Consider the following 14177-nt stretch of genomic DNA (forward strand, 5'->3'; position numbering starts at 1 on the left):
TAGTGTAGACCAAGCCTCAGAGAAGGCCTTTTCTAAGAGGTCGTTCTTGCATCTAGACCTGAACATGGTCAGAAAAACTAAGATGATGTTAGGCTGCATAAAGAATAGAATGATGAATAATATGGAGAATATTATAATGACTTTATATAAATCAATGGTGTGACCTCATCTGGAATACTGTATACAGTACTGATCATCCACATGGAAAAAGGGTATTGAAGAACTGGAGGGGGTTCAGAGATGAGTGATAAGAATGATCAAAGGTCTGGAAAAACTCTTGTGAAGACAGCTAACAGATTGCAATTATTTACCTTAGAAAGGAGACAAATAAGAGGGAACCATGATAAAAGTAAATAAAATAATGAATGGCCTGGAGAAGAGAGATCGGGAACTTCTGCCCTTGTCTTGGAACAGAAGAACAAGGGGACATTTAATTAAATTAAAAGGTGGGAAACTCAAGAAATAATTTTACACAAAATGTGTGATTAAACTGTGGAACGCATTGCCACAGGAAGTCACTGAGATAAAGCATTTAAGAAGATTTTAAAAGGGAATTGGATATTTATATGGATAACAAATATACCCAGAGTTATGATTAATAACAAACATTTTGGAAAGGCTATTAAACCTCATGCTTTGGAGTTTAAGCCAATCTCTAACTATTCAAAAGCAGGATGAGATTTACATGGGGGCAGATTACCCCACATCTGCTTACTGAAGGGTTCTTGCACCTTCCTCAGAAGGATCTAGCACTGGCTACTGTCAGAGACAGGATACATAGGTCTGATCGCATATGGCAATTCCTATGGTCTCCTCTGTTCCACAGCTGCAGTCTTGATACTGAACTCCGCTTTGTCTGTACACAAGAGCCTTATTCTGTGCCCATCTAGTTGTAGTGTCCCTGTAAAGCACAGCTGTCTTAAAGGTCATGAATGGTGGTCTTTGAGGCAGCTTGCACTCATCCTGTTATGTGCCTTGTGGACCAGGATCTTAGTCACTCCCGTAACAGATAGGCTGGCAGTGGAGCTCTCAGCACAGTGCTAGGATTAGGGCCCTACCAAATTCACGGGCATGAAAAACGTGTCACGGACTGAGAAATCTGGTGTCCCCCTGTGAAATCTGGTCTTTTGTGTGCATTTACCCTATACTATACAGATTTCAAGGGGGAGATCAGCCTCTCTCAAATTGGGGGTCCTGACCCAATAGGGAGATGCGGGGTGGGGCCACAAGGTTATTTTAGGGCGGTCGTTGTAAGGCAGCCTTCAGCCGTGCTGCCTTCAGAGCTGGGTGGCAGGAGATTGGCAACTCTTGGCCAGGCACCCAGCTCTGAAGGCAGCACCCCGCCAGCAGCAGCAGAGAAGGAAGGGTGGCAATACCATACCATGCCACCCTTACTTCTGCGCTGCTGCTGGCGGTGGCGCTGCCTTCACGGCTGGGCTCCCAGCCAACAGCCGCCGCTCTCACGCTGCCCAGCTCTGAAGGCAGCGTCGCCACCAGCAGCAGTGCAGAAGTAAGGGTAGTAGAACCACAACCTCCCCTACAATAACCTTGCGACCCCCCAAAAAACTCCTTTTTGGATCAGGACCCCTACAGTTACAACACCTTGAAATTTCAGATTTAAATAGCTGAAATCATGAAATTTACGATTTTTAAAACCCTATGACTGTGAAATTGACCAACATGGACCATGAATTTGGTAGGGCCCTAGCTATGATGTGTTCTTGTCTCTGTTTGTTGGCTGGGGGAGTGCTGCTCCAAGCTGCATGAGCTTTTGCTTCCTGGTGGAGGTCCCATTTATAGCTGCAAAGAGCAAGTTGCCATCTTCTTCTTCAGCTGTGTGCATGGGACCAAATTCATAGGTAGCATAAATGTGCTCATCAAAAATATTTTTATGTACCGTAGGTATGCAGCAACCCTGATGGGGTGGCCGTACTGTATCCAAAGAAGGGAGAATTCTATCAGAAACAAGGCAGTCACCCCAAGTCTGCCTTCAGTTCAGTAACATTATTTGAACACGCTCCCAAGAGCATGCCAGGGAAGCACAGCAAGCAGGATTTGGCCCATAAATACAATGAGCTGATAATGGAGTGGGCATCCCTGGCTAAAACATAACTCACAAGTGAAAAGGGGCTCCGCATCTTGTGCAGTTGAACCAATCATATCTTATGTTGCCTCTCCTAAAGGAGCCCATGTAATGTTCCATGATTGATACAGAAACTATTAGCGATAGTATTCAGACTAATGGGAAGGCCACTGTGCCTAGGCAAGGATGGTCTTGTGGCTTGGGCACTGGACTGGGACTCACCAAACCTGGATTTTAATTCTTGACAGCGACACTTCCTGTGGGCCCTCAGGCAAGTCAGTCCCCTCTGTGTATCAGTTCCCCACCTATGAATGGGGATAATACTTTCTCCCACCCTCTGTTTGCCTTGTTTGCTTAGATTGTAAGGTTGTTGGGACAGGGACTGTCTCTTACTATGTGCCTGGCACAAGAGAGCCCTGATAGTGTTTGGGGCCCCTACGTCCTACAATTATACAAATAATAAATAACAGGGGAGGCAGTTGGCACTGATGTAGACCGTACTGTATCTGTTGTATGGAGAAACTAAAGACTTGAAGCTGCCAGGTCTGCTGACTTGGAACTTCTCACAAGCACTAAAACTAATTGTATGGGGGGTAGGGGTAAAAGCATATAGTTAGTATAAAAAGAAAACCCATCATCTAGAATTTTCTGATATGTAATGGAGCAGCCCATTGGAATACTTTATTGTTGATAGCACTAGCTCGATGTATGAAGATTTTGCCAACTCTGTGACCACAAGGAAGGAACAATTAGCATCCAATTCTTTGAAGAGAAAGTCTGGTGTATCTCAGGCATCATTTTTTTCTCAGATAACATTCATGTATTTAATTTTAATTAGTTTTTCGAAAAGGCAGCTTCAGCCTCTCAGATCTATTGGTATTGTTCCCCTACTTTCTATCACTTATTGTGGCTCACTAGAGACCAAATAAAATGACACAGTCATAGCGTTTTTCTCAGGATACTATTTTATGACAGGCGGTCATAATCCATGAGTGTTCCTATACACCATGCTCCAAATGTCCTGCTGCAGTTCTACAAAATCTCATTAACTGAAAATTCCCTGGTGAATAGAGTTTATCTGGTCTGATTTTCCAGCTACCTCTGAATATTAAACCAAACTGTGAGCAGGATACCTTTAATTTTCTGGACTTGAGCAGCCTATTACTAAACTCCAAAAAAAATAGTAATTAACAGCCTGAATTAAATAGTCAAGAAAGGTATTGTGCACAAATAAATCTTTTCTAATCTTACAAATCGCTGACTAAATCCACTAATGAGCAGCAAGGACATAACACAGGAAAGCTCCTGCTCTACAGACTAGTTTTACAAGGAAGCCTCTGTCCTTTGGAACCCTCTGCAAAACAGGAGGTACCAAAAATAATACTCCACGGAATGTTCTAAAGTGCAAATGTCTGTTAACATAAGAGCATTGGGATTTAACAAGAGCCAGATTGTACCTGATTCTTGCCCATATGTGCCGGGCGGGGGAAAGACACAAAAAGCTTTCCCTAACTCCTCTTCTGCAGTGGGCAGCACAACTGACTGGATGCAGAGGGCAGCAGGACACTATCCTAAGAGGTGGTGCTGTATGCACATTCCCCCTCATACAAAATTATTTCCAGATCCATTTGGTATAGTCAGTGCCCTCAAGGAACCACTCACCCTAAGACAAGGGTAGCTTGCCTAGAATTTTTTGTAACCAAAACTTTCCACACCACATGGGGGTCTGATCCTGCATTCCTTATACTCCAGCCACCGTCAATGGAAGTTCTGGGTGCATAGGAAATGAAGGATCCAGCCCATGATGAGGGCCATATGATTTCTCATCATTCCTGGAAATGTGGTGCTTTCTAAGAAAGACACGGCAGTGACATTGGCACAAGATATTGCCAGGTTGGCACTGTGGCAGCATTCACAGAAACACTGGTACTTTCAGAAGCAACACAGCAATAAGGCACCCACCATTACTCCATAGATTGTGTGGCTGATTAAAGTATAACCATGCAGATACCCATGAGCTCCGAGCATTTCATCACCAGCTAATGTTTCATACAAGTGTCTTTTGAAGGAGCTGGGGTACGGGTTAAATATTCGTTGCTCATAATAGGGCTTGTCTATACTGGTAAAATGCATCATGTTAGAAAAGTTATTAAACTCATATTGTTTAGCTAACATGATGGTAAAAAAAAAAAATTTGCCCTGAGAGGCCGTGGGGTAGATTTTTAGAGGCATAAAGGACACTTAGGTGCTTAATTCCCATTGAAATTCAATAAAGTGCTTATGTGCCCTTTGACCTTCTGAATATCTACCTCCATGTCTACCTTAGGAGAAATATGTATTTTAACAGTGCGAGCTAGCACATGGTATTTTAATAAGTATTAGTCAGCTGTGTTTGCTGGTTAAGCTAGCTTGTTTTGAAATATGGCTGTCCTTGTCTACACTAAGGACAAAGTCGCGTTTAACACTGTGCTAATTAAAACATGTCAGTTAACAATTTCTAACATGACGTATTTTCCCAAAATAGATAAGCCCATAAGTTACAAAGTTTCTCCTTGGACAAAATCCTGTCCCCACTGAAGTCAATGGTAAATTCCCATTGACTTCAATGGGGCCAGGATCCCTTATGTTTCATATGGCACATTTATATGGCCATCTTCTGAGATATTGAAGCTCAGAATTTCTATTGATGTCAATGGAAGCTGTGGGTGCACAACACCTTTGAAAACAATGTTATTTATTTAGATACCTAAATATGGATTTAGGATCCTGACTTTTTACCCAAGATTGAAAATATTAAATTAAGTTTACAGTGATCACTGGGGTAGAATATAGCAGCCAACAACACTAAACATCTTTTTTTTAGGAAGAGAGTCAAAAAAGGAACATCTTCAACTGAAGCTAGAGGGCGAAATTTAAGCAGGCAAATATAATTGCCTAATTCAAAATTTTCCCACTACACAAGGGCTAACACTTTCTAGGGATGATGTGGTCTCATGGTATGAGTGTAGGGTAGGGTTGCCAACCCTCCAGAATTGTCCAGGAGTCTTCAAGAATTAAAGATTAATCTTTTAAGATTATGTCATGTCATGAAACCTCCAGGAATACGTCCAGCCAAAACTGGCAGCCCTAACATAGGGCGGGGAGCCTGGAATTTGAGAATTCTAACCTCTTTACCTCTGGTACCCCTTGGGCTGAGAAGGCACTGTATGGTGGCACAACATCTGTAACAGTCTCATATCCTGGAGGGGGAGGCTCAAATAATGATGTATTGAAGATCTAGTTTGAAAGAAGAAAAAGACATAATATTAGAAAGAGGCACAGTCCAAATGGGCATATTTCTCAGATGGTTGTGGTTTAGATCAATTTAGTTCTGCTGTCTAACCCAGGGTTCCTCCTGCCCAGCTATTGGGCATGCGCTTCAGGTTGCAGGCTTAAGCCCTGATCTTGCAAAGAGAACTAAGTAGGGAGACCCCGCACCAGCATGGAGCCCCAATAAAATATGCATGGGCACAGTGGCCCACCCATATGGCGCTCTCTGCACAATATGCAACCCAAGGTTAGACACAGTGGTAAAAAGATCGAAGTTTTGTATACACCACAGCTTCTACCAGCAAAGGAGCTGCCCTGGTGATGAACTACACATCCAGTTTTTGCTTGTGTATATACAGCCTTAGTCCCACGCTCTAGCCCTAGACACACACGGCCACCCTTACAACTGCTAAGTTTGAACACAGCACAATTACCTCCACTGTAAGTATGTGACTAATGAAGCTGAACACAGCTTTTCTCCTTATATTTGGAGTGGCAGTTTAAAAATAACACAGTAATAAGCAGCATTCATGTAGTGCTTCTTCCATCCATAGACCTCAATACATTCTACAAATATGGGCAAGTATTAATAATAAATGGAGATATACCTATCTCATAGAGCTGGAAGGGACCTTGAAAAGTCATTGAGTCTAGCCCCCTGCCTTCACTAGCAGGACCAAGTACTGATTTTTGCCCCACATCCCTAAGTGGCTCCTTCAAGGATTGAACCCACAACCCTGGGTTTAGCAGGCCAATGCTCAAACCACTGAGCTATATACAGTAGGGAAAATTAAGGTACAAAAAGATTAAGGTCTCAGTTTTGGTCCAAAGCCTGTCAGTGACAGTCTCTTACCACTGACTTCAATGATCTTTGGATTGGGCCTAACGTGATTTTCATACAGTAAAATATTAGCAGAGTGGAGGATAGATTTCCCCTCCCTGCACCCACAGTTTCTTATCCCAAGGTACATGAAAGTGAGTTTTTCCCTCTTAGGGCTTGTCTACGTGGGGAGCTAATCCTGATTAAATTATCTATGTGGACACGCTTATTCTGAATTATCTTAATCCTTCAGTGGACTACAATAATTCAAATTAAGGCATTCCTAATCCAGAATAAGAGCATCCACAGAGTGAGTTAATAAGGATTAACTATTCCACTTTAAATTCACATCCTACTCTAATCCAAATTAACTTCCCTGTGTAGACAAACCCTGAGATGCAAAACCTGATGTCTTCTTTACCTCATTTCCATGCTCATCAATAATTGAGATGTAGTTGGGATTCGTTTCATTAGGGTAGGACAACAGGACGTCATAGTGAACCAGCTCAACCGAATCCAATCCAAATTCCTTCCACTGGGCTTGGATTTGCTGTGCAAGGCGCAGGTTCTCAGCTGTGCCTGCGAGGTGAGGACGCTGTGTAAAATTACTAGGGAAAGGAATGGGCATTTATTAGCAGTCAATACTAGGAACTGGACTTTGTAATTAGAAGTGAGCTTCTTGATTTAACTGGAAACAAGTACATTTTAAAACATATAAAAAGCCATCAGAACTGCCCAGAATAAACCAGCTACCCTGTCATCCCTGTACTTATGGTTTTAAGTCAGTTTTATAAACGTAGAAATCAAAGACTTCAGTTTCCCCCCAACTATCACTACTTTCCCCTTCTAGAAAGCAGTGTTGCCTTGTGCATAGATCACTGCATTGAAAATCAGGAGACCTGGGTTCTATTCCCACCTCTACTGTTGGATGAGGCCTTCACCGCTCTGTGACTCAGTTTCTCCATCTCTAAAACAGGGATAATGATACTGACCTCCTTTGTAAAGCACTTTGAGATCTACTGATAAGAACTAGATATTATTATTCCCCTGTACTACAGCCGAACAAACACTGAAGAACCTGATTTACAAATTTACTCAAAATCTGATCTCTAAATTTGATTTGCTACTGTTCATGGGGCCATATGATATGCAATATTCATGATGGTCTTCCCAAGTCTTCATGAATTTTGGCACAAATGATTATTTGTCCAAAAAATCTTCCCCTCTGGTGGGACCCACAGTCCAGGTCACCTCCTCTTGTCTCAAATAGGGCCCTGTGGATTGCAATTGTCTACAGTGTCTCTTGTAACAGCTGTGTGACAGCTACAACTCTCTGGGCTACTTCCCCATGGCCTCCTCCCAACACCTTCTTTATCGTCACCACAGGACCTTCCCTCTTGATGTCTGGCAACGCTTGTACTTCGCAGTCCTCCAGCAGTACGCCTACTCCCTCTCAGATCCCTTGCGCCTCTTGCTCCCAGCTCCTCACACGCGCCTTGCTAACTGAAGTGAGGTCCTTTTTAAAACCAGGTGCCCCGATTAGCCTGCCTGTCCTAACTGATTCTGGTAGCTTCTTAATTGGCTCCAGATGTCCTAATTAGCCTGCCTTAATTGGTTCCAGCAACTTCCTGATTGTTCTGGAACAGCCCATTATCTTACTAAGGGAAAAGGGACTTGCTTAATCTGGGGCTAATATATCTGCCTTCTATCACGGGGTTCTCTGCTCGGTGTCCCCGTCTGGTTCACTTCGTTTGACCCTTTGACCTCACTCCTGTCCCTGTTCTTTTATTAGTTATCCCCTGTAATTTTTTGGTTTCCAGGTCCTGTGGACCCCCCCTTAGGCTGGGGGGGGGGGATCCTTTAGCAGTGGGCGGGCTTCACCCGCCCACTTCCTGGATCCCAATAGGATCACGGGGTTCTCTGCTCGGTGTCCCCGTCTGGTTCACTTCGTTTGACCCTTTGACCTCACTCCTGTCCCTGTTCTTTTATTAGTTGTCCCCTGTAATTTTTTGGTTTCCAGGTCCTTAGGCTGGGGGGTGGGGGGATCCTTTAGCAGTGGGCGGGCTTTGCCCGCCCACTTCCTGGATCCCAATAGGATCGCTCTCCTGTAGCCATCTGGCCTGACCCTGTCACAGTATCTAGTGCAGGGATCGGCAACCTTCGGCCCGCGGCCCGCCAGCGTAAGCCCCCTGGCGGGCCGGGCCAGTTTGTTTACCTGCTGCATCCATAGGTTCGGCCGATCGCAGCTCCCACTGGCTGCGGTTCGCCGTTCCAAACCAATGGGGACTGCAGGAAGCAGCGCGGGCTGAGGGATGTGCTGGCCGTGGCTTCTCACAGCTCCCATTGGCCTGGAACGGCGAACTGCGGCCAGTGGGAGCCGCAATTGGCCGAACCTGCGGACATGGCAGGTAAACAAACAAACCTGGTGGGACGCGTGCTAAAGGTTGCCGATTCCTGATCTAGTGCTTCCTTTGTTTTACATTACTTACTTAAATACTTACTTTTTTAATTACACTGATATTGCTTTTTGAAAATACTAATTATGTACTTTTAAATACATGCCATCTGCCACATTTAGGGTACCCTTGTGTACAGTGACATCTGAGCCCTAACCGGGGGAGAATTCCTGATACTCTAGTACTCTGGTGAAGCTCAGGCAATGCAACTTTTACAGAGAGCAGTTACTAGCCAAGCCCTAGAGTCACTATATTAGTCAGTAATGCAATATTATGTGAACTGCAGAGATATGATTGAGAACAACTTTGACCCTTGCTCCCTAGATCAATGAGAACAGAGTTGGCAAACTGAGCACTCTGGAAGACCCGTGTTCCTCTACTTTTACAAAGAATGTTTGTGGATAACCCAACATTCCCTGAGTTAATATTAAGCCCATGTTCTAACATGGTGTTGTGGCAACTGTTCTAGTAGAGGTGTCAACTCCTGGGTGATATGTAGAACTGAGGCCCTGACCATTTGTGGTCATTAAAGAGCCAGTCACATTTTTCATTAGAGTTTTCATTTAACTCCCAGGATCTTGGCTAAGGTCCATTTCAAGTAATTGAATTCTCCATCCTTATATTCCCTTTGCTGTTTTAATTGGATGTGGTGTTCATTTCCTGCACCAATCTGCTGTTCAGTATTACTGTTGTGTAACTGCCACATTCTACCTCAGAGCTGCCTGCGTTTTGAAAGCTGAGGCAGCAATGTTTGCTGTGGGCATAGAGAGAGGGAGTTCTGATGGCATAAAGCAATCCTACCGCAAGAATGTTTAGCAACCATCTTACTTCGGTAATAACCAAATCCTGGTTTAAAATTTTATTTCCTATACAATCCTGGGCATTTAGCCTGAGCTTATTTAGTCCAGGGTAATTTAATAATTGCAATGGTTTGAGGCAAATGCATTTAACATTAAATCAGTGGAATTGCCATGATCTCATCAAGTGAGATTGGTTTTCTAAGAACATTTAAACCTAGGCCCAACCATGTGTTTTTTAAAAGGTTGGGAGTTATATGTAAGGCAGAATCCCTAAATCACTGATACTTCTTACACTGAAAGTTAAGTACTAGCAATAAACAGAGGTCTCTGGTCTGTACCTGACTGGAATTAATAATAACTTCTAACAAATGCTGGACTCCATTAAGAGACTACTAATAAATTTACCCAACCATGTCATATAAGTTACTAAATGTGTCTCAACTTTTCCCTAATTAAAGTTTCTAGAATAAATTATGGAAATTAAGGACTATTATCGGGTGTTGTTGTTTTTAATCTATGCTCCCCCCCATCCCTTGTACCATTGTCTGAATTTTCAGGAGATGCTAACAGCCTTCCAGCCAGGCTTTAACACAAGGACAAGATTATTTAAAACATTATGGACCAGATCCTCAAATCCAAAATCAGTGAGAGCGAGGTGACTAAATACCACAATCTGGGCCTACCCTCCTAGTTAACATGCCTTGGGATGGGTGAGTGGAATAAGCCTTTTGGATTAAATGTATCCTTAAGAAGGAACTTGAAGGTGTGAGAACCACAGATTTATTTTGTGGTAATTGGTCAGATTTTAAATTGACCAGCTGGTATCTACCCCATCTCCAGATGCCCACATCAATTATTCTCATCACAAAGGAGTAGAGCTTAGAGGCATGTCAGAGAGGAGATTCCAGACATAGGGTCCACATGGAAGGAATTGCCAGAGTAAGAGTGGCAGACGAAAATGAAAAGGACATGTGACTTGGACATAGCAAATGTGAGTAGAAGACAAGAGCAGACAGGTAGGAGGGGCTAACCTGCAAATAGTCTGGAAGGCAAGGACCTGCTGCCTGGTTCTCCTCCCATTTACACTGGTGTAACTCCGCTAACTTCAGTGGAGTCACTCCTGATTTAGGTCCCCGATCCACTTATATCTCCCTTTGAAGTCAGAGTATTGCCTGAAAATTGATGCAGGGTAAACACTCCCCTGCAAATGGAACCTGGCTGCAGTGGGGATGTGATGGGGTGGCAGCCTTGACCTCTGAGTCCTCTGATACTGTTCACCACCCCAGAGAAGCACAGAGTGGGGTCTGACCACACTGAAATCATTGGACCTATAGAGGGACCACTGTTTCCCACAAAAGTTACGAAGCAACAGGAGGAGCTGTGATGGGCTCCACTGTCAAACATGACTCACATGGGTATTTTAGACAGAGGCTATAACCCAAAGTCTGTTCACAAACCTAGTCATTGTACTAGTTGATCACAGATGAATGTTGTGGATAGATAAGTACAGACTTCACTTACTATAGAAACTGCTTAATGTTTTCAGCTTTCATTTCAGCCATAAATGCCTTCTTCACCTTCTCATGAGAAATAGTGGCTGTTACCTCATCAGTTGGTTTTGTAAACCAGCCTGCAAAATACAACGATAAGCGCACTAGGAAAACATTATTTCTATGGCCCATGACAATATCCTTCAGTATCAGTTCAAGATTTTATCATGCCTTTTATTATTGGATTTATTACACTAGTGTTTAGAGGACCCAACCAAGATCAAAGTCTGATGTGCGAGACATTGAACCAACACAAAGTAAGAGAGCTTATAGCCTGGATAGATAAGACAGATGGAATGGGAAAAAAGGAAATATTATCCCTATTCATCAGTGCAACCCTACTTGACTGTGGATTTTGAAGAGTTCCATCTACTGTCCCATAAGCACCAGGCCACCAAATGACTAATCACCTTGGTTCAATTCATCTCAGCAGAAAGACAGCATCTTTAGAAAGATGCACAGAAACAAAGAAGGACGTGGGTTGCAAGTTCATGGAGTGACATGTAAATCTCTGTGACTTTGGGCTCTGCATACTCCGGACTTTTCTCCTATGAAACATTGGTTATTATAACGTCTCCTTAAACAAAAGTTAACTGTTGTAATGATTGTTTTGTTTCTGATATTTAAAGGGCAAGGATTTGTAAACTTATTCAAACGTCCTAAATAATTATTTTAAAAAAAATCAGTTAGAACAGTAAAGACAAAGGATGTGCTCCACCAGGGACATCTGGTTATAGAAACTAGAATTCCAGTAGTTCTGAGTTCCATTTTTTAAAAGAGCTCCCCCCCACACACACAGTTTTCTGTGTGAATACGGCAGAGATTACATCGGTAACTTCAAAATGTAGAAAGGGGAATATACAACAGGGAAAAACCCTGCAGTGATAGAGAGGGTGACTAGCACAACCTAATACATATGACCATCTCTCTGAACAGAAAATAATTCAGTTAAGGCTTTCTAGCGATACAAACCATGAATAAATGGCAAAGAAACCCCCAAGATTAAAGATAGGACTTTTTGGTCCTTTTCTTATACCTTTTTCCATTACTGCTCCCTTTTAACCTGTGGAATTGGGGGAAAATGGAAGTCTCCTATGGAAAATGCTCAGTTCAGTGGTGGGGAAGATGAGGAGTTAAAAGAAAAACCTCCCTCCAAAGGAAAAAGTGTATGCTCTCTACCAGCCAGTCTGTGGCTATTCATCTGGGGCTCTTTGTTTCAGTGTGTTTGTTTCATTCTTTCAGTGTGCGTCTCTCTTCTGCCTTTTGTTCTGGCCCTGTCTCTGCTATTCCTCTCCCTAACAAACTGTGTGAAACAATCACACCTAAAACACCAATTCCCCCTCTCCCCCACGGCCGCGCGCTTGCTTGTGAGCTCAGTTGCTGCAAATCAGGGGCTGATCTGGCTGCCATAGTCCGAGGTGTTGCATGGGGCGCTTTACCCTGCAGTGAGTGACTGCAAAGTGGAGCGGGCTTGATCTCCTGGAGCAGTGGTTTTCAAACTGCGGGTCGAGACCCAGTACTGGGTCGCGGAATGTAAGGCACTGGGTCGCGGCGGCTCTAGTCAGCACTGCCAACTGGGCCGTTAAAAGTCCCGATGGCGGTGCTGCCCGGCTAAGGCAGGCTAGTCCCTACCAGTTCTGACACCGCGCTGCGCCCCAGAAACGGCCAGCAGCAGGTACGGCTCCTAGGCAGGAGGGCCACGGGGCTCTGCGCGCTGCCCCCGCCCTGAGCACCGGCTCCGCACTCCCACTGGCCAGGAATCGGTCAATGGCAGCTGTGGGGGCAGTGCCTGTGGGCGAGAGCTGTGCAGAGCCGCATATACGCCTCCACCTAGGAGCCGGACCTGCTGCTGGCTGCTTCCGGGGCGCAGCACGGTCCGCAGCGCCAGGACAGGCGGGAAGCCTGCCTCTGCTCCCAGGCTGCGCCACTGACTGGGAGCCACCGGAGATAAGCCCGCACCCCAACCCTGTGCCCCAATCCCCTGTCCCAGCCATGAGCCCCCCTCAAACCCAGGGCCCCCTCCTGCATCCCAAACCCCTCATCCCCAGCCTCACCCCAAAACCTGCACCCCCAGCCCAGAGCCCTGACCCCTCCCACGCTCCAATCCCCAGCCCAGAGTCCCCCTAAACCCAGAGCTCCCTCCTGCACCCCAAATCCCTGGCTCCACCCCAGAGCCTGCACCCCCAGCCCAGAGCCCTGACCCCCTCCCGCACCCCAACACTCTGCCCAGCCAAGCCCTCTCCCACACCCTGAATCCCTCATTCCCGCCCCCCCCCCAGCCCTCACCCCAACCCCTCCCCCCCCCCTCCAGCCCCTTCCACACCCCAGACCTCTCATCCCCAGCGGGCATCAAAAATTTTCTTCAACTGGGTCGCCAGAAAAATAAGTTTGAAAACCCACTGACCTGGAGAAGGGCGAACAAACCTCGCCTGACCTAAAGGGGCTCACTCCCTATGTGGGCCTGTAAGGAAGCCCCCACCCCCTTTATCCCAGCCAGAGCCCTCCTCGCCTCCCCGCCCCAAAGCCTGGCCCCAAGCTCGCTGCACAGTACCGATGAGGAAGCCGAGCAGGAGCAGCGAGGCTACCCCCAGGCTCAGGGCACAAACGCGACCCCTGCTGCCCCGCGGCGAGGTCCGCTCGGCGCCGCTCCGGAGCGCGGTCCACATGCTGGCCCGGTCGGGCTGCTCTGCGCTGCCCGGCGATCCGGCCCTAAACTGGGCGCTGCCGCTTGTCCCCAGCCCGCTCCGCGCCGGGGCGAAGTCCGGTTCGCTCCCGCAGGCAGGGACGGGAGATTCCGGACTACGGCGCCTCCCTGAACCCAGCCCGGGCCCCGCCAACTCTCGCTGCGTGGCAGAGGCGCCTGCCCTGGGAGGCAGCTCCCCACGTCTCCGACCTCTTAAGGGAGCAGGAATTTGCAACGTGTTTCGGTTAGAGACGGGCTCAGATCAGCCCCTCCCCGAGTCAAAGGCCCTGGGAAGATCCGGATCCTGAGCCAGACTTTGCAGCTTCTGCCTCTTGCGAATTGAAAAGAAGCCGGGAGACAGACATGCGGGAGAGGGAGAAGATGATCTGAATGGGGTTTGGGGATGCTAGCGTGGCCGAGGGGCTCTTTCTCCAGTTCCCTCTTTTTACATACCCCACTGCCCCTCCTTCTACCTG

At 46.0% G+C, this 14177-nt stretch overlaps 1 protein-coding gene across 1 annotated transcript in view; it reads right to left on the reverse strand.

Moving 5' to 3' along the window:
• Window positions 1-13684, reverse strand: part of LOC135880034 (putative N-acetylated-alpha-linked acidic dipeptidase) — a 50472-nt gene extending 36788 nt beyond the window's left edge. The window contains exons 1-4 of the mRNA XM_065406122.1: window positions 13570-13684; window positions 10990-11098; window positions 6634-6820; window positions 5258-5359 (exon numbers count right to left, since the gene is read on the reverse strand). Coding sequence (XP_065262194.1) covers window positions 5258-5359; window positions 6634-6820; window positions 10990-11098; window positions 13570-13684 — 513 coding nt within the window. The remainder of the gene's footprint in view (window positions 1-5257; window positions 5360-6633; window positions 6821-10989; window positions 11099-13569) is intronic.
• Window positions 13685-14177: the final 493 nt, after the last annotated feature.

The sequence above is a fragment of the Emys orbicularis genome, chromosome 1 (genome assembly GCF_028017835.1).
Source record: "Emys orbicularis isolate rEmyOrb1 chromosome 1, rEmyOrb1.hap1, whole genome shotgun sequence".
In the NCBI taxonomy this organism is placed as follows: domain Eukaryota; kingdom Metazoa; phylum Chordata; order Testudines; family Emydidae; genus Emys; species Emys orbicularis.